The sequence below is a fragment of the Spermophilus citellus genome, assembly GCF_964194105.1.
Source record: "Spermophilus citellus genome assembly, chromosome: 1".
Lineage (NCBI taxonomy): Eukaryota > Metazoa > Chordata > Mammalia > Rodentia > Sciuridae > Spermophilus > Spermophilus citellus.
In genome coordinates this window covers 41,706,554-41,729,285 of record NC_138182.1, presented here as the reverse complement: position 1 = coordinate 41,729,285, position 22,732 = coordinate 41,706,554, and the positions used below count along the sequence as shown (strand labels likewise).

The following is a 22,732-nucleotide window of genomic DNA, read 5'->3' as shown; positions in this document are numbered from 1 at the left end:
AAAATACACTAAAAAATACACTGTAAAGCAGTGTATTAAAAAAAAAAGTAAGATTCCTCAACATTTTTCGAATACAGAACATTTTGAAAGGAAGAAGAGTTAGAGAAAAAGAAGGCCAGGGTCAGTAAAAGAAAATGGCCTACACAAAGCCACATTAATAGTTGACCAGAGTTCCCTGGTGGGGTGGCAAACTAAACACATAGCTTTCTCAGTAGCATTTTAATTTATCCCCTTTGGCTTTATTCAAACTCATAAGGCCCCTCAAATGGGCCATTGTTATAGAAACTACTCTCCCTATACTTATTTTCTATTAAATTAAAACAGACTCTGCTTTATCTTCTATCTCCCTTCTAAAGCTAATTAAATTCATTAATAAAACATTACTCAAAGATGTTCATTATTCCTCTGTTACTCTTAGCTTAAGTAGGATGCTAATATCATTCTAAGAGGAACGTAAGGATTTATTGTCTTCCCTTTAATTCAATGCATATCTTTGGAATTTTGGTAAATTTTTAAGATGGGGGTGGTGGAGGGAAAAGAGGCTGTAGAAAGGATTATATTCTGCAGAATAAAATGTATGACTTCTCTTTGATGTTTTCTTTTCTCACACTATATAGTCTTATTACCTAAGAATGCCTCTAAGAAATTTGTTGGACTGAGAAGGGTTTTTCTTTCTTCTATGGATTTTTCTATTGTTTCTTTGGCAATTATGTTACCCCCTCCTCCACTAGGATTTCATTGTGGGCCTCAGGAGTCACTTCTCATTCCCTTCCTTCAGCTATTATCATTGTCTGATTGTTTTTGCATTTGTCATGAAGAAATTAAAAATCTACTTTTTTAAGATAAACAAGCAAGGACGTGTGGGGTCCTCTAACATTTGTTTGAAGAATGAAGTGTATGCTCACTTCTACCAGTTTCCAAACAATCTGCTCATGTGTCCAAAAGTAAATAGGGACAAACTCTAAAGGTCCTAGCCTCAGGAATTTAGGAGCAGGTCATAATCATCTGAAATGAGTTCTAGGGAGATTTCTGATCCCTGGGACTTAGAAACCTTTTTACTAAAAAGCAACAGAGAAATGGCGACAGGAAAATTAATGAGCCTGCATATTTAATTTGGGTTTTTTTGTGTTGTTGTTTTGTTTTTGTGGGGGGTACTAGGGATTGAACTCAGGAGCACTCAACCACTGAGCCACATCCCCTGCCCTAATTTGTATTTTATTTAGAGACAAGGTCTCACTGAGTTGCTTAGCACCTCACTTTTGCTGAGGTTGTCTTTGAACTCACAATCCTCCTGCTTCAGCCTCCTGAACTGCTGGGATTATAGGCTTGTACCACAGCATCCGGCCCATATTTCATTTGTGACAGCTTTTCTGAATAAACCTCATCAACTGCTGTGGGAAAGGAGACGCTCAGAGAGGACTAACTCCAATAACTACATTGAAGCTTTGTTCTGAAAATCACCAAACACATGCCCTCTTTTTTTGTTTTGTTTTGTTTTAATATTTCCTTTTTTAGTTATAGTTGGACACAATACCTTTATTTTATTTATTTATTTTTATGTGGTACTGAGGATTGAACCCAGGGCCTTGCACGTGCTAGGTGAGTGCTCTGTATTGACCCACAACCCCAGTCCACATGTTCCTTTTTAATGACTGCCTTTGTTTAGCTCTTATATATAGCGCAGCTTCCTCTGCCTGAACCAAGGAGATAAACTGAAGCTTAATGTCACACGTAAAAGGCAGGCTGAGTAAATAAGATACTGTCACAGATCTCCACAGCCAGCTTTTTATGGCTAGCCAGATGAAACTCCCATGTAGTTTTGGTAAATTAGCCTTGTGTTCAGGTCTCAGAGTGTAAGTACTATTAAAGTGATTGGTTGGACTTAGGCCTAAGTTATATATTATTAGGAATAATTATGAATTACTATAATATTTGGATATTACATAGTCCTTTTTAGTACCCTTAATATGGGTTCTTAGTTAAGAAAAAGGTAGGTAGCTGACAAAAGTTCAGCTCAGAACATACATAAGAGAAGTGCATGCGTACCATCAGTGTTAGTGACCCTTATAACCAGCTTCCACAGCAAGAAACCATTTTTTCAGCACCCCAGAAATCCTGGCTCATGCACTCACCCTTACCCCAAGAACACCCACTATCCTGAGTTCAAATGCCATGGAGCAGTATTCTGGTTTTCAACTTCCACAGGTAGAATTGTCCTTTGTGTCTGGCTTCTCTTACTCAACATAATGTTTGCAAGGAGCACAGGATATTGTTTTAATACAGCGTTCTCTTTTTTTTCCTTTGGTAAAACTCACTTGGATGAAACTGTGTGCTGTATCTTTTCAGCCTTCTGATGAAGACACGGTTAGCCTTAATGTGCCAATGTCAAATATCATGGAGGAAGACCAGATCATCAAGGAGGACCCATGCCATCGCCTTAGCCCCAATAAAGGTCTGAGGGAAGAGTGCTTGTTTTCAAGTTTCAAAGGTTATGTTTAAAATAACACATGCACAAATGTAGCAATGATAATAGTTAATGTTTATTGCACATTTCCCCTGATTCAGGCATTGTGTTCATCTGGAAAGGAGATCTTTAAAATTCAGAGTGCTGAGACAGATATTCTACTCATCTCCATTTTATACAGGAGGGAGCCAAGTGTCAGAGAGTTTGAGTAACTTGCCGGTACCACTTCCTACAGTAAATAGTAGAATTATTCACATTAATAAGATTTACAAAAGATTCTTTAAATCCATTTTAGGAAAGAAAATTTTGAGATGGTATATATATTAGTTAGGACAACCCTAGCTGCTATCACACACATAAAATCCCCCAATATCAGTGATTTAACACAATCCAAATTAAGTCCAAATGGGAGTTAGTGAGTTAGTGATGTACAAGCAACTCCACTCCAAGCATTGATTCAAGGACTCATTCTTCTTTTGTCCTGTGACTCTCTTTTGTTAATACAGGACTGAGATTCCATGTTCCTCTGTTTTAAACCAGAAGGGAAAGAACATGGAGGTTTGCTGGCAGGGGTTTGTTGCTAGTAATGGGTGTGGGAGAGTGTCCATTACTTACTTACAAGCTAGACTTCAGTTCACAGCCGCATGAGGGTAGCTAGTGTAGTTCAGGAACTGTCTTGACTTTGGACAAGTCAGTTGACTTTAATTACCTCCCATAAAGGTGAGGTAATTTGATTAGGTAACTGCTGAACTTCATAGCTCCCAAGTTGCTCTTCTTCTTCTTTTGGTACTGGAGATTGAACCTGGGTTTTTTTTTAACACCAAACTACATCCTTAGCCCTTCTTATTTTTTATTTTGGGACTTGGTTTTGCTAAGTTGCTCAGAGCCTCATAAATTTCTAAGGCTAGCCTTGAACTTGGGATCCTCTTGCCTCAGCCTCCCAGGTTGCTGGGATTACAGGTGAGCATCACCAGGCCCAGCTCTGTTGCTGTTTAATAATCATAAAATGATCACTAAGCATGGAGGCTTTCAAACCTTCAAAATCCTTGCAACTAATTTCATATCAAGTTACGTTATTGTGATGACTGTTTCCCAATGACTTTTAGGGAAAATACTAAAGTTCGATATTTTCTGATTTGTGGCACAAAGGATTTCATGTTGCAGGAATAATAAAGAACAAGGTTAATATACAGATTATCTCTGTGATAGTTTTAGCATGCTCACATTAATAATGAGAGCATGCTTAAACTATCAAAATTTGATAGTTTAAGCTACTCAAAATTTGATGTTTGCTTCTACTACTTGGATTTAGGTTTTTAAGTTCAGCACTTAAGGTTAGCATTACACTTAATGAGACTAGCATTAAACTTATGATTGGAATCGTACATTGTCCAAAAATAGAACTGTTTCCTTGCCTAATAACTGCCATTGTAATAATGAAGGCAAAACTGTGACATTATGCAACACAGGAGGGCATTTTAGGCAGAATTTTCAAATTAAAGAATTAAGAAATCTGCTATTAGGGAGCCCCTCTTCCAACCTGTTCTGGGTGAGGGTATCTTGCTGGCTATGTGAGTGCTGGAAGCAGAACCTTTTTAGTCTTCAGATTGGTCAGAAAAGTTCCTCATACTGTTTCTTTTGCTTGTCCTTCATCCCTTGGAACATGTTCCCCTTGCTTGTGCCCCACCTAAACATGCCTTTACCCCTGTGGGGCTTTGTTGCAGTCATTTCTGTTTGCTAGGATTGGGGGCTCTTGTCTAGTCCTGTCCCACAGTCTTCCTTGAGATTATCTGCTTCCTAAGGACAGAGTCATATTTGACTGATTCTTTCAAACCCCTAAGTGTATTGCATAATACCTGCCAGTTAGCAGCTGCTAATTAAATATTTGTTGAACCTGGAATTTGAAACAGTTACTCAAAAGAGGACACAGAAGCCCTCTTTTATAATTTGTTTTTTCAATTTCTTAAAAGAGTAAGAGGAAATTTTGTTTTTCTCATGATGAACCAAGCCACAAAGAGGTCTTGACTTTGTAAATTCAGTTGGAGACTTTCATTTATTTTTCTTCCTCTCCCATTTTTTTTAAATCTTTTCCTCAGATTCTATAGGGAAAAGAAAATCTGGGTCATTCCTATACCTCCATAATAGCTAAGAGAGGAGATGGAAACAATTAGATGATGTATTTGAGGATCGCTGTGCTTTATGCTTCCGTCACCAAATCATGCTTTCTTCCTTTCTCTGTGTTTCCCTAATAGGGGAATTTCATCAGGAATTTCCACCAGAGCCTTCCCTTTTGGGGGACAACAACAACTCAGGAAAACAAAGAGACCAGTTTGCTGATGGGGCAGATGTTCTTCATTCCGGATTTATAAACTATATTAAGGTAAGGTTTTGAGGATCAATTAATTTTTCTTACTCGCATTCTTCTTTTGGGCACTTTTAGAACTTAATTCAGGGTTTCCAATCCATCACCTTCAAAGTCCCACTTGCTATGGCCCGCCTGGAGCCTCCAGCACATCTTTTCAAAGCTCAGTGTGTCTATTTTTTGACATTCAGAACTGCTTTTCGCCAGGTATGTCTCTGCGGTTACCTGCTTATGCGTATGGATTTTGTGTTGTTTTGGTTTGTTTTCAGAAATTGCTCAGTTTTTCCACTATTCACTGCATCACGAAAGTTAATCAACTTACCAGAATTGCCATTATCACTCAACTTACCAGAATTGCCATTATCACTCGTTCAGCAAAAGCTAAAACAGTTTCATGCTGTTCAGTATGTTCTAGATGAGTACTTAGCTTGACATACAGATGGAGGATCCCTTATCTAGAGTGCTTGGGACTAGAAGTGTTTCAGATATTGGAGGTTTTCAGATTTGGAAGTATCTGCATAGATTTTACTAGTTGAACATCCCTAATCCCCAAATCTGAAATCCAAAGTTTATTAACAAACATTTTCAGGTTTTGGAACTTTAAAAGGTTTCAGACTTCAGTCAGGCATGGTGGCACATACCTGTAATCCCAGTGACTTGGGAGGCTGAGGCAGGAGGACTACAGTTTCAAAGCCAGCTTGAGCAGTGTAGCAGGTGAGACTCCAAGCAACTTAGACCCTGTCTCAAAATAATAAAAAGGGCTGGGGATGTAGCTCAGTGGTAAAGTGCCCCTGGGTTTAATCCCCAGTACCACCCCCCCAAAAAAAGGGAAAGATTAAATTCAGACTTCCAAGCATTTTGGATTTCAGATTTTTGGATCAAGGATGCACAATCTGCTATGTCCTTAGTGTCCAGAGAGAAGTGGAGACTTAAAATCTGGAGGTAACTCTTCCTTTGTGGATAGGTCACTCCAAGGACATGTGTTCCTGAACTTTGTAGTTGCCCTGAAGTGTTGACAGGGCAGTGAAGTCCCCAAGGAGTCAGGAAGCCCTCATTCTGGTAGAAAAAGTGAGGAGAGAAAAACTAGGCCTGTGCTGATTTGCAATCAGGCTCAGCTACTTGATGATCTGATTAGATGCCCTGGTATGTCCTGCCCATCCTTTTGGTTCAGGTTGAGGATTCCTGTTTTGGTGAAATAGAGTCACTGTGGCTTGTGAGAGGTGCTGATCTCTGAGTTACTATGTTGAAGCTAAGAATGGGATCTCTAGGTGACCCTCCTTAGACTCTGAGGAGCCTGTTAGCAGGGCTGGACTAGCCTAGACCAGCACCTCTGGGTATCACTCTCGAGGACAGTGGGAGGAGGACTGCTTGAGACCTGTGTGCTCAAGCCATCAAGACAAAAATAATGGACCTGCCATATGTGTGTGGAATATGACCATCAATGATGATTACAAAAGCATATAGAAGGATAAAACAGGAAAGCTAACTCTTTACTCTGTGTCTCTACTTTGTCATTAACCTGTCGAGACTCATTTCTGCTTTCCATCTCCACTGACCCATGGGCATTGCTTTGGTTGAGCCTCATTGTTTCTTAAGTTAATGGCTGTAAGAGCCCCCTCCCGTCTGCACCACCTTGTGTGCAGTGTGCGTGCAACACACACACACACACACACACACACACACACACACCCTACGTTCTGCCACCAAACCTTTTCTTGAAATACAAATCTCATCACATCACTGACAGGCCAGTGGTTCTCACAAGACTCTTCCAGATTTCACCACTGTCTATCAGCTCTATGGGATAATTCAATCAGGAAAACAGAAAATTAGAGGGCTTTTTCCCCTAAAGATAGAAATTTTGAAAAATATATTTCAAAGATGCTTAAATTTAAAGCTTTTTTGTTTGTTTGTTTTTGTGTTGGAGTTTGAACCCAGGGGTGCTTGGACTGCATCCCAATCCCAGCCCTTTTTATTTATTTATTTTGAGACAAAGTCTTAGTAAATAAGACTAGACTTGAACTTGAAATCCTCCCATCACTCAGATTACAGTCAGGCCCAACAAATATAAATTTTAAAGGAGATATTGGTTAGTAAAGAAAAGCATGCTATTTCAGAAAAACGAAGTTCCCTAGATTCAGAGATTTCAGGAAGCGAATCACCCCATGGACAAGTCTGCTCTGGGGACTAGAGGTAGTGGCCAGACATTTTAGCAGTGAGAAGGGATGAGGAAGTCAATTTGGAAAATGTTTCCTGGAAGACCTTTGTCCTGGGAAGTCAAGAGGGGAATGCGAATTATGAAATAAACCCTAAACTTATAAAAGACAAGGAAAAGTCGTGTGTTGAAAATCAGGCCATGTCTGGCTTGACTTCCACCACTTTAGCATCTATGAATATGTGCCTGAGGCCACCAAGTGTGCCAGACCACTCAGTGCCTGGACCAGCAGTTCTGTTGTACATTATCCTGTTCTATTTACTGAGTTAGCATCTTGTATTTTGTAACTGCACTCGATTTTGATTCTTCATGGTAGTCGATAGTGTGTGACATCACTATGCATATTAAATTTTCCAGTACAGGGCTGGGGATGTGGCTCAAGCGGTAGCGTGCTCACCTGGCATGCGTGTGGCCCGGGTTCGATCCTCTGCACCACATACCAACAAAGATGTTGTGTCCGCCGAGAACTAAAAAATAAATATTAAAAAAAAAATTTCCAGTACTGAGCCAGCACTCTAGAGAAAAGACAAGTGCCTGTGAGCCTTCCGTCACATATATGTCATCAATGAGTGACCTTATTTTATGTGTTTCTGTTTCACGACACCACACTTTATACAGTTATTTTGTCAGTGATGGAGTTGAGTCTGGAGAAATGCGATATGGAGCAGTTTCATCATTGTAAAAACTGCACAGAGAGTGCTCCAGAAACCAAGGTGGCTCCAGCATCACTGGGTGATATAACCCTGTGGCTCCACTATTATGTAAGTGGCGTGTCCTCAACTGAGATGTCACGTGGCACATGACAGTCTGTCGCTGGTTCGTCACCGACGAACTCAGGGCCCAGAGCACTGGAGTGCATGCTTACCTTGCACCCGTATGTCATCTGTGAGGCACATCAAAACCTTTCTCAGTTTTGATAGCACTAGATAGCATTTGGCACAATTTTTAAGCATAAAAAATATGAAATTGTTCCATTATCTAGACTGTGACAAGCAAACTTGTCTAGACGTGGGAGCTGAAACAAGAATGCAGTGCCCCTGTCCCACCTCAGCGGGAACCTGTGTGTCTTTGGGCTCATCTTTCATCACCCTGCATGTGTCTACAGATGGCTCAGAAGCACCACACGAGTACTGGTTTGGGGACTACCAACAAATAATTTGAGTAGGCAAATTTACAAACAGAATTCACTGTCTGGCCATCCGACTTAGCAAAAGAAGCTCAGTAAAACTGGTTCTGTACTTTGAAAATCATGAGATGTTTTATGCTCTCGGCTACTTTTTATCTTGAGACTGAAAACTGGAAGGAAATACTCCTGTCTCCTATAGTTGAAACCAATAAGAAGGACTAGACCACGTTCCCTGGGTCATTCCTGACAGTATATTTTCACCTATGAATTTCTCTGTCATTTAGAGAGCAGCGTGGCCATTTATATAGTTAACTTTATTGCACCCTGAAAGTAGAGTCAGGGCAGCAGAGGCCTGAGTGTTGTTGATCCAGAGGCCACATTGAGGGGCTGGCCTCCTCCTCAGGGCCAGCGTCATCTTCATGACATAGCTGCAGACTCTGCTGCTCCTGCATTAGTTAAGGGTACACCCCAGCCCCTGCCACTCTGGGGCAGCTTCCATTCTTGCACTGACCTGGTTAAAGCAGTGTTTTCTCTGTGTCAGAGGCAAAAGTGCAAAGAAGGGAGTCCCCCAGGGTCAGTTATCTCAGCATTTGCTTCCTCTGGGGTCTCTTCAGGAAACATTGCAGAGGGTGGGCTTCGGTGCAGAGAGGACATTCTTTGAGTGAGATCTGGATAATGTGCACATGAAAATTATTGAGTTAATTGGATACCCCTGAGGCATTTTTCTGTCATTAAGTGCTTTTACCTTTTTTTCATATTTATTTTTTAGTTGTAGTTGGACACAATACCTTTATTTCACTTATTTATTTTATGTGGTTCTGAGGATCGAACCCAGGGTCTCGCATGTGCAAGGTGAGCGTTCTACGGCTGAGTCACAACCCCAGCCCCTTACCTTTTTTTCCCCCAAAACACATACAGAGGGAGGGGCACACTCCCAGGCATGCACACCCCCCCCCCTTTGTCTCCTCTCACAAACACATGGATGCACATTCATATGTGACTCAGGAGCTCAAAGAGGTATCTGTCAATGCAAGGAGGTGCTAAGATGGCAACAAGGAACCCGAATCAGCTTTTTGTTTTTATTTTTGTTTTTAATTCTCTTTGTGGGCAGGGAGGTACCGAGAATTGAACTCAGGGGCACTCAGCCACTGACCCACATCCCCAGACCTATTTTGTTTTTTATTTAGAGACAGGGTCTCTCTGAGTTACTTGCCTCTTGCCTGTTGCTGAGGCTAGCTTTGAACTCTCGATCCTCCTGCCTCAGCCTTCCCAGCCACTGGGATTGATTACAGGCTAATTTTCTCATTTTTAATTAGTACAAAATACATGTAACATAAAATTATCATCTTAGCTGTTTTGTCACCATATAATTCAGGGTGTGTTAAGTACATTCACCATCTCCAGGACTCTCCTCATCTTGGAAAACTGAAATCTGGTACCTGTTGAACAGCTCCCCCTTCCCTTTCCCCTGGCCCCTGGAACCACTATTTTACTTTCTGTTTGGAGGAATTTGACTCTTTAGGTACCTCACATGAGTGGGACCATACAGCACTGTCCACCTGTGATTGGCTTATTTCACTTAGCATAGTGTCCACATGTACAACAAATGCGAGAATTTCCTTGTTTTTAAGGCTGAATAATCCTTCACGTGTATCCATCACATTTTGTTTATCCATTCATCCATTGATGTGCACTTGGCTTGTTTCTACCTTTTGACTGTGGTGAATAATGCTGCCATGGATATGGGCTGGGGCAGGCTTTAACTCTTCACTGAACAACCAGTGATTCTCAGAAACCCATGTGTTCTGTCTACAGGACAGGGCAGAAGACTGTGAAGAGCTGTTACGGATAGAAGAGGATGCCCACTGGCAGACAGAGGGAATGTGAGTGCCAGAGACCCAGTTATGGGCCACCATCCTTTCAAATACACTAGCAACCCTGTCCTGGTAGAATTTTGACATGCTTTTCTTTGGGTGATATTGATTAAGAAATTCCCAATTTCCCTCTGCCTGATGTTTGTCACAAGTATTGCGCAATAGTGTGTCTTAGACTGTTTTTTGCCACTATAACAGAATGCCACAGACTCAGTAATTTATGAACAATGGAAGTTTATTTGGTTGACAGTTCTGGAGACTGAGAAATCCAAGATGGAAGGGGCCTGCGTCTGGTGAGGAACTTCTGTGGCATCATAACGTGACAAAAGATATCATGTAGCAAGAGCATGAGCGCAAACCCACTTATGAGGGTAGAGCCCTCATGACCTGATCCTCATCGAGGCCTCAACACTATTGTCTTATAGATTACATTTCCAACAGGTGAACTTGGAACCACAGCACAGTGCAAAGTGGGACCTCTTTGTTGGCCTTGAATTTTATCTGATTTGAGGCTCTGGGTAGAAATGTAATTCAGAGAATTAGGTAGAATGTCTTGAATGGAGATTGCCAGTTGCTTTCCTTTACCTGAAGAAGCTAACAGTTGGACCTCAGGTGAACTGTACTGCTGGTTTTCCTTCTTCACCAGGGCCTTCTGGTTTGGGGAGAGCGTATATCTTTAATGTCCTGATCCCAAATCTAATAACTATCATAGCTTATGTTCACTAAACACTACATGCCAGGCACTGTCCTAAATACTTAACAGGTTCACAATTCATTTGGTCTTCCCAGTAATCCTATGAAGATAAGATTTTTTTTAAGACTGACACAATATCTTGATTTATTTTATTTATTTTTATGTGGTGCTGAGGATCAAACCCAGTGCCTCACACATGTGAGGCAAGCACTCTACTTCTAAGCTATAACCCCAGCCCTGAAGATGAGTTCTTTTGTCCCATCTTTTTCAAAGATGATAAAACTGGGGCACAGAGAAACTGATTTTGTACTTCCAAGGTCACAGAGGGCCACCATTAACCCCAAGCAATCTTACACCAGATGAATATCCCCTCCAGTCTCTTATTGATAAAATATTTATTTAGCAAAATTTACAAGGGAGGAAGTGAGTGATTTTTTTTTAAGTTGTAGATGGACACCAACCTTTATTTATTTTTATGTGGTGCTGAGGATCAAACCCAGTGCCCCAGGCCTGCAAGGCAAGTGCTCCACCCCTGAGCCACAATCCCAGCCCTCAGATGAGTGATCTTATCAGATGAACTGTTTCTGAGGAATTTGAGTCTGGACCATGTGACATAGATTAGAGTTTTGGTTCTCAAGATTTTGTTTTCCGTGATCTGGGTTGTTGATCTGAGCCTTCCACTGAACCTTGTGATTATAGAATCTTAGACTCACAGGGAAAATTAGATAAAGCTTTGGAAACTCTGTTCTCAAATTCACATCTGGTGTTCACAATGCTGCTTACAAATCAGGATCATCTGTAGAGCTTTATAAAATGACCAACCCTATTTGGGGTCAGTCCTACTTGAGAGTATCTGGACTGGCCTGTTGTTTTAAGCCACACAGATGATTTTGCTGCACATAAAGCCTGGGTTGAGAACCACTCTCCTACACCATGCAATGTGAAGCCCACACTGTATGAAAGAACAAAATTGAGCCCAGCTGGTTTAGCTGGTGTTCAAAGTCTTGAGGTAGAACAGACAGTGCAATGGAACCCTCAGGAAACCCCATGGAACTCAGGAAAGAACACTGTGAGCCCCACCCATCTTGTCTATTGCCTGATTGTGCAGTGGGGGACCAGGGGCTTCAAGCTGAGCTGAACTGAGCTTTCCCCACCCAGTGGCTCTCTGGCACCCTGCCCTCCAGGGTACTGACATGTCTTCATTGTAATATTGAATCTGTCAAAATCATTTCCGTCTGTTAGATTTTTATAAGTTTACTTTTAAGTTTACTCATGTTTTAGTGATCAAGTTTTCATGCTTCGTACTTGGTTTTATGTTACAGAATAAGTTCATCCAAAGATCAGAACGTGGATATAGCAATGATTGAGCAGCTGAGAGAAGCAGTAGATTTGCTGCAAGATCCCAATGGGTATGCTTGTCTTCCTTTAGCCCAGGTTTCCTGTGTAGATAATGCCTACCAATCTAATGAGTACCTTATTTCAATTTTTAAAATACTTATATACACATTTTGGTACCAGTATAACCACTGATGAAGTAAAAGTCATTTTAATCACCAGTTTCCCAAGATTCAAAAGTGAAAGAGTCAGAATTTTGTAGAGATGGTGATCAATTCCCTATTTTAGCTCTTAGTGGAATTCATTCACCTCTCATGAAATCCACATGGGATTTTTGGTACAATACTTAGAAAACAGAAATATGGCAAAAGAACGTAAAACTTTTGTGTGTGTGTGTGTGTGTAAAGATTATTTTTTTAAGAACATAAAACTTAAGCCACTGATTTACAGAAATACAAGGAAATTTTTTCTAGAATGAAGATTAAATAAATAAACATTACTATTTTTATTTCTGATAGTGCCAAAATACAAGTAACATATATACAATAATATATATAATATAATCTTTAGAAATCTAAAGATTTGGATTTCTGAATTTGAGTTGGCCTTTGTCGATAGCGGACGCTAGATGCAGTGGGTATTTTTTGTTTGTTTCTTAGGTAAGGATAATGGAATTCCCATGGACAAAATATTTTTCAGTAAGACAATATCAGGTATCAGATAATAACTACAAGACCACTAGAGAAATAGACCCAAAGATTGTCTGTTGTGAAATGTCCAGGAGTCCTGGGAATTATGTGAAAATGGTGTGGTCTTATAATATGGTGAACTTGGGAATAACACCACAGCATTCTGGGTTCTGGGAATTTATAATAAAGGTAGTTAGTGAATGCAGAGTGCTTTCAAGAATATTCCCAACAATATCATCTGGCATTTGAAAGAATGATGGCAGGTCAGGTTGAGTTTGACTGGAAATCTTTAGCAATTGATTTGAAAAGTACTTCCATTCTGCAGACACTCACTGAGTGTTTACAACATGATTTATGGTGTGTACCTTGGGGGATATAAAGATGAACAAGACCCAGCTCTTTTCTTCCAGGCATTTCTAGTGTTTATTGCTTTAGGAGTTTGGATTGATTAATATATAACCCCAAAGCAAAACAAAATAGCCCACATGGGTGACATAGCAGTGGCATGGGATGCAGGGCTGGAACCATAGTGAGACATGGGTGCCCTGAAGAATGGGCTCCGAGTTCTGGGCCTTAATCTCCTGCTCATGAGGAGTGGGTTGAACTGAGGAGCTCCCAACAATTCCGCAGTTCTGAAATGTCTGGAGCCACAAGTTGTGCCGATGTGGATGGGTGTAGCTGCCTGCACTCTGGAAGAGCCCGGAGGAATGTCCCTGGCCACACGTGGTTTGCGTCTTTGTCGAATGCTATGTTTAAATAATAAATGTTGAAAAATTTCCTGTGGAGTTCATTTCCTCCCTAAAATAATCCACTACTTTGGCTACTTTAGATTTTGTTATTTATTCTGAAATAACTACTATAAGTCTGATTTTCTAATAGTATTTTTATAAGCCAGTGTAATCATGTTAAAGTAGGATAAAAAGAGGGAATTCAAGACATGTTTATTTCTAGATTTTAAAATATTAACAATAAACGTGTTTACATACATATTGGGTTTCTCCTTTATCTCACAGTTCATAGATCCAGGGGGTTTTTTTAGGTCCAGAAACTTAAGTGGAATATGGCTGTCCTGTTTTTCTTTATTTCGTTTTCTTCTCTAGGCCTTCTCAGTGTTAGTGTGGTAACATTTTCATAGGCATATTTATTATATTATGTTATATTATTATAATTATTATATTATTGAATTATATATGCAAAGATGGCTTTATAATTTTTCTATCGCTTATGGACTTCCTGGCTTCATTGTTCTTTGAAAAAAAGAGCAACTTACCTCTTAAAATTGTATAATTCAAAAAAACTATACCTAAGACAATTTCAAAAGTAAAAAACGTGTATCAAGTTGATTATGATTTCTTTTTCCTTTTTGGGAGTGGGGAGGATGCTGGGGGTCAAACCCAGGCCTCCTGCATGCTAAGCAAGTGCTGTAGGACTGAGCTTCACCCACAGTTCTGAATTCTTATTTTATAATTGAGAGGATTAAGTTTATACCACAAAGATCTTCCCACCAGAACCGAATGTTGTTGGCACATATGTTTAATTGTAGTACTCTTAGCAACTTCTGTAAATTAATGAAATTCTAGAATAAAACTTAGTATATGCTACCTATGAAAATTGGGATTTTTATTGGAAATTTCTCTTACATTGTCAATCAGTTGGATTTCAATACCAATAACAGATGGAAAATTATATTTTGACCCCCCATGGTTTGGGAAATGCCATACAGTTTTTCATTTTTGTCATAAATCCTTCTTCACTTAATCTTAGATAAACACTGCTTTTCCTTATATAAAGTTTTAAACTAAATATGACCAAGAGAATTTATAACAAGTTTTATAAATATACTGACATTTCTTCCCCCCTACCTTTTAGATTAAGTGCAGATATTACTGAGAGAAGTGTTTTAAATCTATATCCTATGGGATCAGCAGAAGCCTTAGAACTACCAGATTCTGCACTTAAGTATGTTTGCCTTTTTATAACTAAAAATATTTCTTTTTTGACATTGAAGTACTTATGTACTTATGTCTTATGTCTTCCTTTTTCTTTCCTTGTGCCCACAGTGGTCAAATGCAGCTGGAGACATCCCCAGTGTGTGAGGTAAGACCACAGCACTGAGCAAGTGCTCTTTCCAGAATATTCTACCACATTCTGTAAAGATCTGTCCGGGGAAACATTTTTATGAGTGAGACCAATATCCATGTTTGTTCAAGACACATTTTTCAGTGTTTGTATACTTTCCTTCTCTTAATTCTGCTTCTCTGTTATACCTCACCTTCTATTAAAAATGAGAGATGGCTATTTCTCATAGATTCTTTAAATTTTTTTATAAAAAGTTGCACTGAGTCAGGTGTCAACCACTGTGATGCATGGGAAACCTGCTCTTTTTGTTAGAAACTGGATCTAGGTCCGTGCAGTATAGATTTTGGACCCTAGGAAGAAGTCTGGCTAGAAAATACCTGAAAAGCAAGAGCAATTGAATTTCTGCGTGTTAGGAGGATAAGAGATTATTACAAGCTGGGTGTGGTGGCACACACCTGTAATCCTACCAACTCAGGAGGTTGAAGCAGGAGGACCACAAATTTGAGGTCAGCCTTGGCAACTTAGAGAGACCCTGTCTCAAGATAAAAAATAAAAAGGGGCTGGGAATGTAGCTTAATAATAAAATGCTGCTGAGTTCAATTCCCAGTGCTGAAAGAAAGAAAGAAAAAGAAAAAGGAAAACAAAAATCTAAAAGAGAATATTATAAACTGGCAGGGGTGTTTGGGAGCAGGGTGAGGGTAGATTAGGTAGAGTTTCAGGGGTTTGAGTGGCTATAGAGAAAGCAGTTTTGACATAAAACTAGAGATGAACCTAAAAGGTCCCAAAGAAAGATTGTTACCCCAGTTACGGAGAGAGAGGTTTGCATGATGATTTGGGAGTTATGGCCTGTTTAAATCTGTTTTATCCCTTCTTTGTGAATGGGCTTAGGGTGGCTAGTTTAGGTACCAAGATTATATACAAACCAATCTATTCCCCCTGTGGTGTTTACACGTGTATTACCAGTAAAGCTTCATACCCTTTAACTATTAAAAGTTCCTGTGTGCAAGAAATATGGAAAAAAGAACTGTACAAGAGAGTATGAGAACTATTCCCAGAGAGTATGGTTTCTTTCTTTTTTTTAAAGAGAGAGTGAGAGAGGAGAGAGAGAGAGAGAGAGAGAGAGAGAGAATTTTTAATATTTATTTTTTAGTTCTCGGCGGACACAACATCTTTGTTGGTATGTGGTGCTGAGGATCGAACCCGGGCCACACGCATGCCAGGCGAGCGCGCTACTGCTTGAGCCACATCCCCAGCCCAAGAGTATGGTTTCATTGTTAAGTGCAGTGACTTGGAATGATGTGAGCTATAACCGTGTCCCGAAGACTTGCTAACTCTAGGCTACCTAATTAACCTCTCTAAACTTAACCTTCATTTTCAGTAAATTGGGATCATAATAATAGCTATTGTAAAGCTTAAATAAGATGATTCAGAACGGCCTCACCATACAGGGCGCCTAAGTGCTGGCTGTTCACCTCCTGCTCTGTTACTGTTATTGGTGTGGTCTCTAGAGGGAGCCGGGTACCACTGCTGCTCTGGGTGGAGGCAGCATTGAACTACTCCAGTAGCAGAGCATCAGGAAGCCTTTCATTAGCAGGCTGTCCTGGATTCATGGCCTCAAGTTTCCATTTGAGATTGATTTGGTTCTCTGCACAATCATGGTTTTTTTTTTTAAATGTTTCTTATTTGGATATGATTTTAACCTTACAAAAGAGTGCATAGATAAATAATAAAATAATAAATAAATAAATAAATTACAAGGTTCTACAAAATGTTGCAAAAAAATTACAATCTTGTACCTAGATTTACTGATTACAGGTTGAACATCCCTAATCTGAAAATCCAAAATCCAGACACTCTAACATCTGTAAATTTTGAGCACCAACATAATGCCGCAAGGGGGAAATGCCACCTCTGACCTCATGTAATGAGTTGCAGTAAAAATACAGATACACTAAAAATATTGTATTAAGTTACCTCAGGCTAACTGTAGAGAAACATAAATGAGTTTTGTGTTTCGACTGGGGTCCCATCTCAAGATACCTAATTATGTATCTGCAGTTATTCTAAAATCCAAAACACTTCTGGTCTCAATAATTTTGGATAAATGATTCTCAACCTATGTTAACATTTTGCCACATTTCATATATATATATATAATCTATTCCTATATTATATCCTATATTATATTCCTATATATTATTAATTTCCTCTCTTTCTTTCTCCCTACCACCTGCACACACACATTGGGTTTTTTTGTAAGTTTTATACATCATTGTCCTTTATTCCTAAATATCTTGGTGTATATCTTCTAAGAATATGGATTTTATCTTAGGTAACACATGCCAGTTATCAATTTCATAAATTTACATGGATAACCTATTTTTATCCAATCTGCTATCTGCACATGCAGTTTTATCAACTGTTCTAAGATGCTTTCAGATCATTTTTTTCCCTGTCTAGTATAGGATCTAGTCTAGTAGCAGGTATTGCATTTAGTTTTCAGATATATATATATCTATATGTATATAGATATATATATTTTTTTTTCCTGTATGCAATGTTTTTGTAACATTTCTTTAATTTTTTATGACCTTCAAAATTTTAAGAACTCAAATTTCCCCTTTTTAATGGAATGTCCTTCATTTGGTATTTATCTTACATTTCCTCGTGATTGGTTTGAGGTTCTGTGTTCTTATTTGGGATGCTGCCCAGGTGATGATGTTTGTCCTTCTCAGAGTATGTTAGGGGCACACAATGTCCATCTGTCCCTCATGGGTAATGTTAATTTGATCATCCAATTGAGGTACAACTCCATTTCTTCACTGTATAATTACGGTTTCATTTTTCTCTTGCAACTAATAACTAGTCTGTGGAGAGAGGTGTTTAAAGACCATCTTAGTATCCTGCTACAGACGCACTTTTGACACTAGTAAAATAGGTGGCCACTTGTGTGCATGATTTCAGGAGTGTCAGGAAGACCCAAAGCTTCTAGTTAGAAGGTAACTCTCCTTCATCTCTGATGGAGAATTGGCTGGTCATTCCAATAATTTTGTCTTTGATTAAAATGTGTATATTCCTGACTAAAAACAGAAGAGGTCTTGCTAGATGCTGGACCATGTTCTTTGTATCTATTATCATTATAGATGCTTCTCAACTTACAGTGGGGTTATACCCAATAAATGCATGGAGTTGAAATAACTAATAAATACAGTGAAGTTGAAATTATTGCAAGTCAAAAATGCATTTAATATACCTAACCTACTGTAGACATGCTCAGAAAACTTACATTAGCTTGAAATTGGGCAGAATCATCAACACATAGCATATTTTATAATAAACTGTTGAATATCTTAGGTAATATATTGAACGCTGCCCTGAACCTCAAAAAACAGCCAATTACAGTAATAATTAAGAATTGCTATTGATATTAAGCATTTGGATGGTTTAGAAAGAAATGTTTTAAATACCCCATTCCCTTCATTTAAGTCCAAGATAGTTTCAGCTTCCTCTTACTGTCTCATCAGCAAAGATGAACTAGATCTTTGCAGTCAGGTTTAGATTTTTGAAGTGGAATTTTACTGCATATATTGATCCTGTCTTTGTTTCCTCCTGTGTCTTTCTCTGTAGCATGGCACAAGCACTTAGCATTTTCACTTGAAGGGGGACCTAGCACAGTACCTAGTAAACAGTGAGTGTTCAGTGAGGGTTTGTAGAAGGGAGGGAAACAGGAAGGGAGAGAGAGGGGAAATAGTAAGAAGTGGCTTTGGAGCCTGGGCACCATGGTGCATGCCTGTAATCCCAGTGGTTCAGGAGGCTGAGACAGGAAGATGGAGTTCAAAGCCAGCCTCAGCAAAAGCAAGGCCCTAAGCAACTCAGTGAGACCCTATCTCTAAATAAAATACAAAATAGGGGTGGGGATGTGGCTCAGTGGTTGAGTGCCCCTGAGTTCAATCCCCAGTAACCCTCTCCCCTCCAACAAAGAAGTGGCTTTGGTCTGCAGAACTTCAACATCCTGCTCATTTGATGTAGAGACCCTGGATGCAGTAGCTGAAACACCCCATCATTTAAGGAATACTAAATATTGTGTTACTCTGATGACACATCTTTGTGCTTGTGTACATTGAAGCTGATCTGACACTTTTCTGCAGGCTTTTAAAGCTTCATGAGTTTTCTTTAAGTTTACCCATGTTTGCCCTCATTACATTATGTAGAAAAGCCATGTCCCCTTCAGGAGGGAAATTTGACTTCCAGGTCATGTGTCAATCATTCAAGCAGCGCAGTCACCCCAGCGGCCTTTAATAACCAGTTGTTTCTTCTATCAGCTATTAAATCAGGGGACCTCGAGCTGCAGCCCTACACAAGGCCCATGCCGGGACCCTGAGGGTCTTTAAGCAAGTCACTGCACTTTTCTCCAGAGTGAATTTTCTGCTCTGGCCAGACAGATTGTGTTAGCATTCTGAACACACAGAACGAGCCAGGTCCAACCTACCTTGGCAATTATTTGGGCCTGCTCCCTAAAATGTTCTTCAACTTTCAGTCCTAAAGATTTTTTTTTTTTTAAAAAGGAACATACCTGTGTCCAGGATTTTAGAGGTACCAGAAAGATACAAAAGTTTTAGGAAAAAAGATAGCTGTACTTCATCTCTATTCAAACTATAATGTTTTGTGGTATTTTAATATGTTTTTCTTCTTTGATTGAATCGAGGAGTTATATTTGGTGTAACATAATTTTATTCCCTGTCTTCCTGGGGCAACTCTCTGTCCTTGACAAACATACCCCCATAAAAAAAGAAGTGGGGATAGCTGGCTCTGGTAGAAAAAGGACATCATGAGAAGAAGTAAAAGAAAAGAAAGTGGTGAATTCTCAAGGGTGGTGACGGTCATGCAGAACTTAAATGTGACCCTCATGTGTGATTTGGTGGTTTTTACACCTCTCTTCCTTCTTATTCAGGAAGAAAGCAGCATCCTGCAGATAGATTGCATTGATTTAACAACATTTGTTGAGTACCCAGCTGGGGTCAGCTTGTTTTGGGGGAGGAGACTGGAATGTGGAAGACAGGAAGTTGCCCTCAGTTTTGAAGAGTTTTAAAAATTGCAAAGGGAGAAGATTTAGATATTGAAAAAATTCAAAGTAGAACGTGAGATAGTCTACCATCCTGAGAGTGTTTTTTTATGTTCTGTGAGACTGGGGAAGGGACCAGGAGATTAAGGACAGGGAAGTGAACTACACCTTTTGGACTATTTTGAAACTGCACCTGCAGCCAGGAGACTGTGCTTTGTGTCACTCAGTAGGGCTGTGTTGAATTCAGTGCCAAGTGTGAATTGAATGGAACAGGGAGGCCAAGATTACGGAGTACTTTGCGTTCGGTGACCTGACTCATTATCTGACCTTGAACATATTTAGAAGATCTACATCAAGTTTGGGTAGCACTGTCCTCCATTCAGGAAGAAATGTAAATTGCCTATTCATGCATAAATCATATTGAATGGGGTAGGTACTGAGAGGGACAACAGGAACAATTAAAGGAAGGAGTTGCTTATAGGAAGATAAAATGATCAAATTTAAAGTCACTTATTAGCAGTTCAAATAAAGCTTATCAATTGGATAAGTACATTATTGACCTTTTATTCTAAAAATATTTTTCCTTAGATTTATGTCAAAAGTTGGGAATATTTTTAAATAGTACTCTTCAACATGATTAGGGATGGGCATCTTAAATTTAATTTGTTGTCATATATAAAGATGTTTATGTTAGCACCAATTTTTTTTTATTAGGGTGTATCAGTGGGGTCTGGATCATCATATAAAGAAGGCAGATCTGGGAAAATAATAAGCTAGAGTATCCCCTTTGTGGCATCCTGGTCTCTATGTGTCCCTTTCTAGGATTCCATCCTTAGCTACTGTTTCTTTCCTTCCATGTTGTTTACCTGTGGAGCATCTGGCCACCTTTAAGCATCCCATAAATAATAATGCCCCAAGTCCCTTACCCTTCTTCCAGCATTCAGCTTTCACCTCCCTGCTATAAGCATGCCATTCTCTAATGGCTACATAGAATAACTTTCTCAAACTGCTCCTGCATTCTCAGTGATGGAAACCACAGCCAATTGTAAATCCCATACACTGCACCAGTGGTTGCCAAGGCAAACTGATATTGAACTTCCTACAAGAGTTTTGCCCAGGTAATTTGGGGGTCCAGGCATGTGTAATTATTAAAAGCTCCCAATGTGATTTTGCATATTTTTGAACTATTGCCTTGGACCAACCATTTCTAAAAACCCACAGTTAAAATGGGGGTGGTTACCTGGATAGGTGGATAACCAACCTACCAAGGGAAGCCAATGTCCACAGACACTTGGGAATGAGCTCTTTATGCTGGAAAAGCCTTATCTTAAATTACGGATACTTCACATGTATCACAGCTATGAATACAGATGCATAGTTTTAGAAAATGTAAGTATGACCTCCTTAGTTCTTTAATATACCAGTTAATTCACTGCATATTTATTGTGTGCTTCTGTGCCAGGAATAGGATGAAAATAAGGCACAGTTCTTGCCTTGTCAGTTTTACAGTCTAATGGAACATACTATGCATTTTTTCCCCCCTTCCTTAAGGTGCAACATGATCTAACGTTACAGAGTAATGGGAGCCAGTATTCTCCAAATGAGGTAAGTTTTCTGCAGATCAGTGGAAGCCAAGGTGTTCCATGAAGACTGCACTGGAATACCTGTTTCAGAAATATATGATCTGACACTGTGGTTACTGATTTAACTCAAGAGTTTCTGGGGGACACTCATTAGCTCTCACTCATTCTCAGTAGCAGTGATTGCCTTATTTGGGCCTCTTCATAATTCAAGATTAATTTTTATGAGATACTTTGAAAACCAAATATGGGAACATCTTTGTAGAAAACAATGAAAATCGCTCAAATAGGCATCATTTAGAAAGTCTGGTCCTCCCATGGTGATTCAGCGCGTGGTGCATTGATCTGCTTCGTGTTATCTGTTTTTCTATCTCATTGTGCCGGGACAGTCTTCCTTAGCTGTGCCCTCCTTGGGGTGTAGGAGTATGCTCATGCATGCACACCCACAACTGTGTTGGAGGAGAAAATGCATTGACAGTTTCACCTGATTATAAAATATATTTATAATGAACAAATAAAAAAAAACAATGGGTCATGTAGCAACATTCTATTGATAATGTCACTTAAATCATTTGATTTTTCAGCTAATACTTGATATCCCAGTAGCAAATGCAGACAGGAGGTGGTTTTGTAATAAACCTTGATCATAGAAAAGCCATCCATAGTTCTAATTCAATTTTTTCCCTCATTTTCTTTCCTTCTGACCCCACAGATGAGAGAGGACTCTGCCCCTGGCTCTCCTACCACAAACAGCACAGCTCCATTTGGCCTGAAGCCTCGATCAGGTAAATTAAAACCTCAGTCCCTTCTTAGACTAAATAACTCTGTGGTTTCCCTCTAGCCTTTTAAAGTTTACGTGATTATAATGTGACTGTCATCCATTCTGGGGAGTGGGGATTGTGGCATCAGAACTTTGCTTCACTTTGGGAAGGTTTTTAATAAATCAGCTATTAAACTCCTGCTAGGGGCAGTGGTGGCAACATTGAAGCAAGGAAGAAATTTCTGTTGAACTTTTTTTGCCCAAGGAAGATAAAATAAGACCTTTCCCCAGGGGTTCCTGGTGCTCTGTTGAGTTCCAGAGCAGCCTCTGGTTGAGAAACTCCTTTCTGAGATGCCCTTTGTTGCTTTCTGAGCCTGGGAAGGTTTATATACTTACTCATGTGACAGGCTTGCCTGAGTGACCAGGAGTCAGGGAAAAAAAAAAATCTTTTGGAAAGCATTCTGTTCTTTGACCAATTTTATTTTAATTTGT

At 39.5% G+C, this 22,732-nt stretch overlaps 1 protein-coding gene across 5 annotated transcripts in view; it reads left to right on the top strand.

Moving 5' to 3' along the window:
• LRCH1 (leucine rich repeats and calponin homology domain containing 1) overlaps nucleotides 1-22,732 on the top strand; it is a 201,562-nt gene that overhangs the window by 135,626 nt on the left and 43,204 nt on the right. For 4 of the 5 annotated variants that reach the window (XM_081282147.1, XM_081282145.1, XM_081282146.1 and 1 more), the window contains exons 8-15: nucleotides 2,347-2,452; nucleotides 4,717-4,844; nucleotides 9,983-10,050; nucleotides 12,058-12,144; nucleotides 14,629-14,718; nucleotides 14,820-14,856; nucleotides 21,452-21,505; nucleotides 22,193-22,265. In XM_081282147.1, the coding sequence (XP_081138273.1) occupies nucleotides 2,347-2,452; nucleotides 4,717-4,844; nucleotides 9,983-10,050; nucleotides 12,058-12,144; nucleotides 14,629-14,718; nucleotides 14,820-14,856; nucleotides 21,452-21,505; nucleotides 22,193-22,265 (643 nt within the window). The remainder of the gene's footprint in view (nucleotides 1-2,346; nucleotides 2,453-4,716; nucleotides 4,845-9,982; nucleotides 10,051-12,057; nucleotides 12,145-14,628; nucleotides 14,719-14,819; nucleotides 14,857-21,451; nucleotides 21,506-22,192; nucleotides 22,266-22,732) is intronic. The other variant, XM_081282144.1, reaches the window with a different exon arrangement.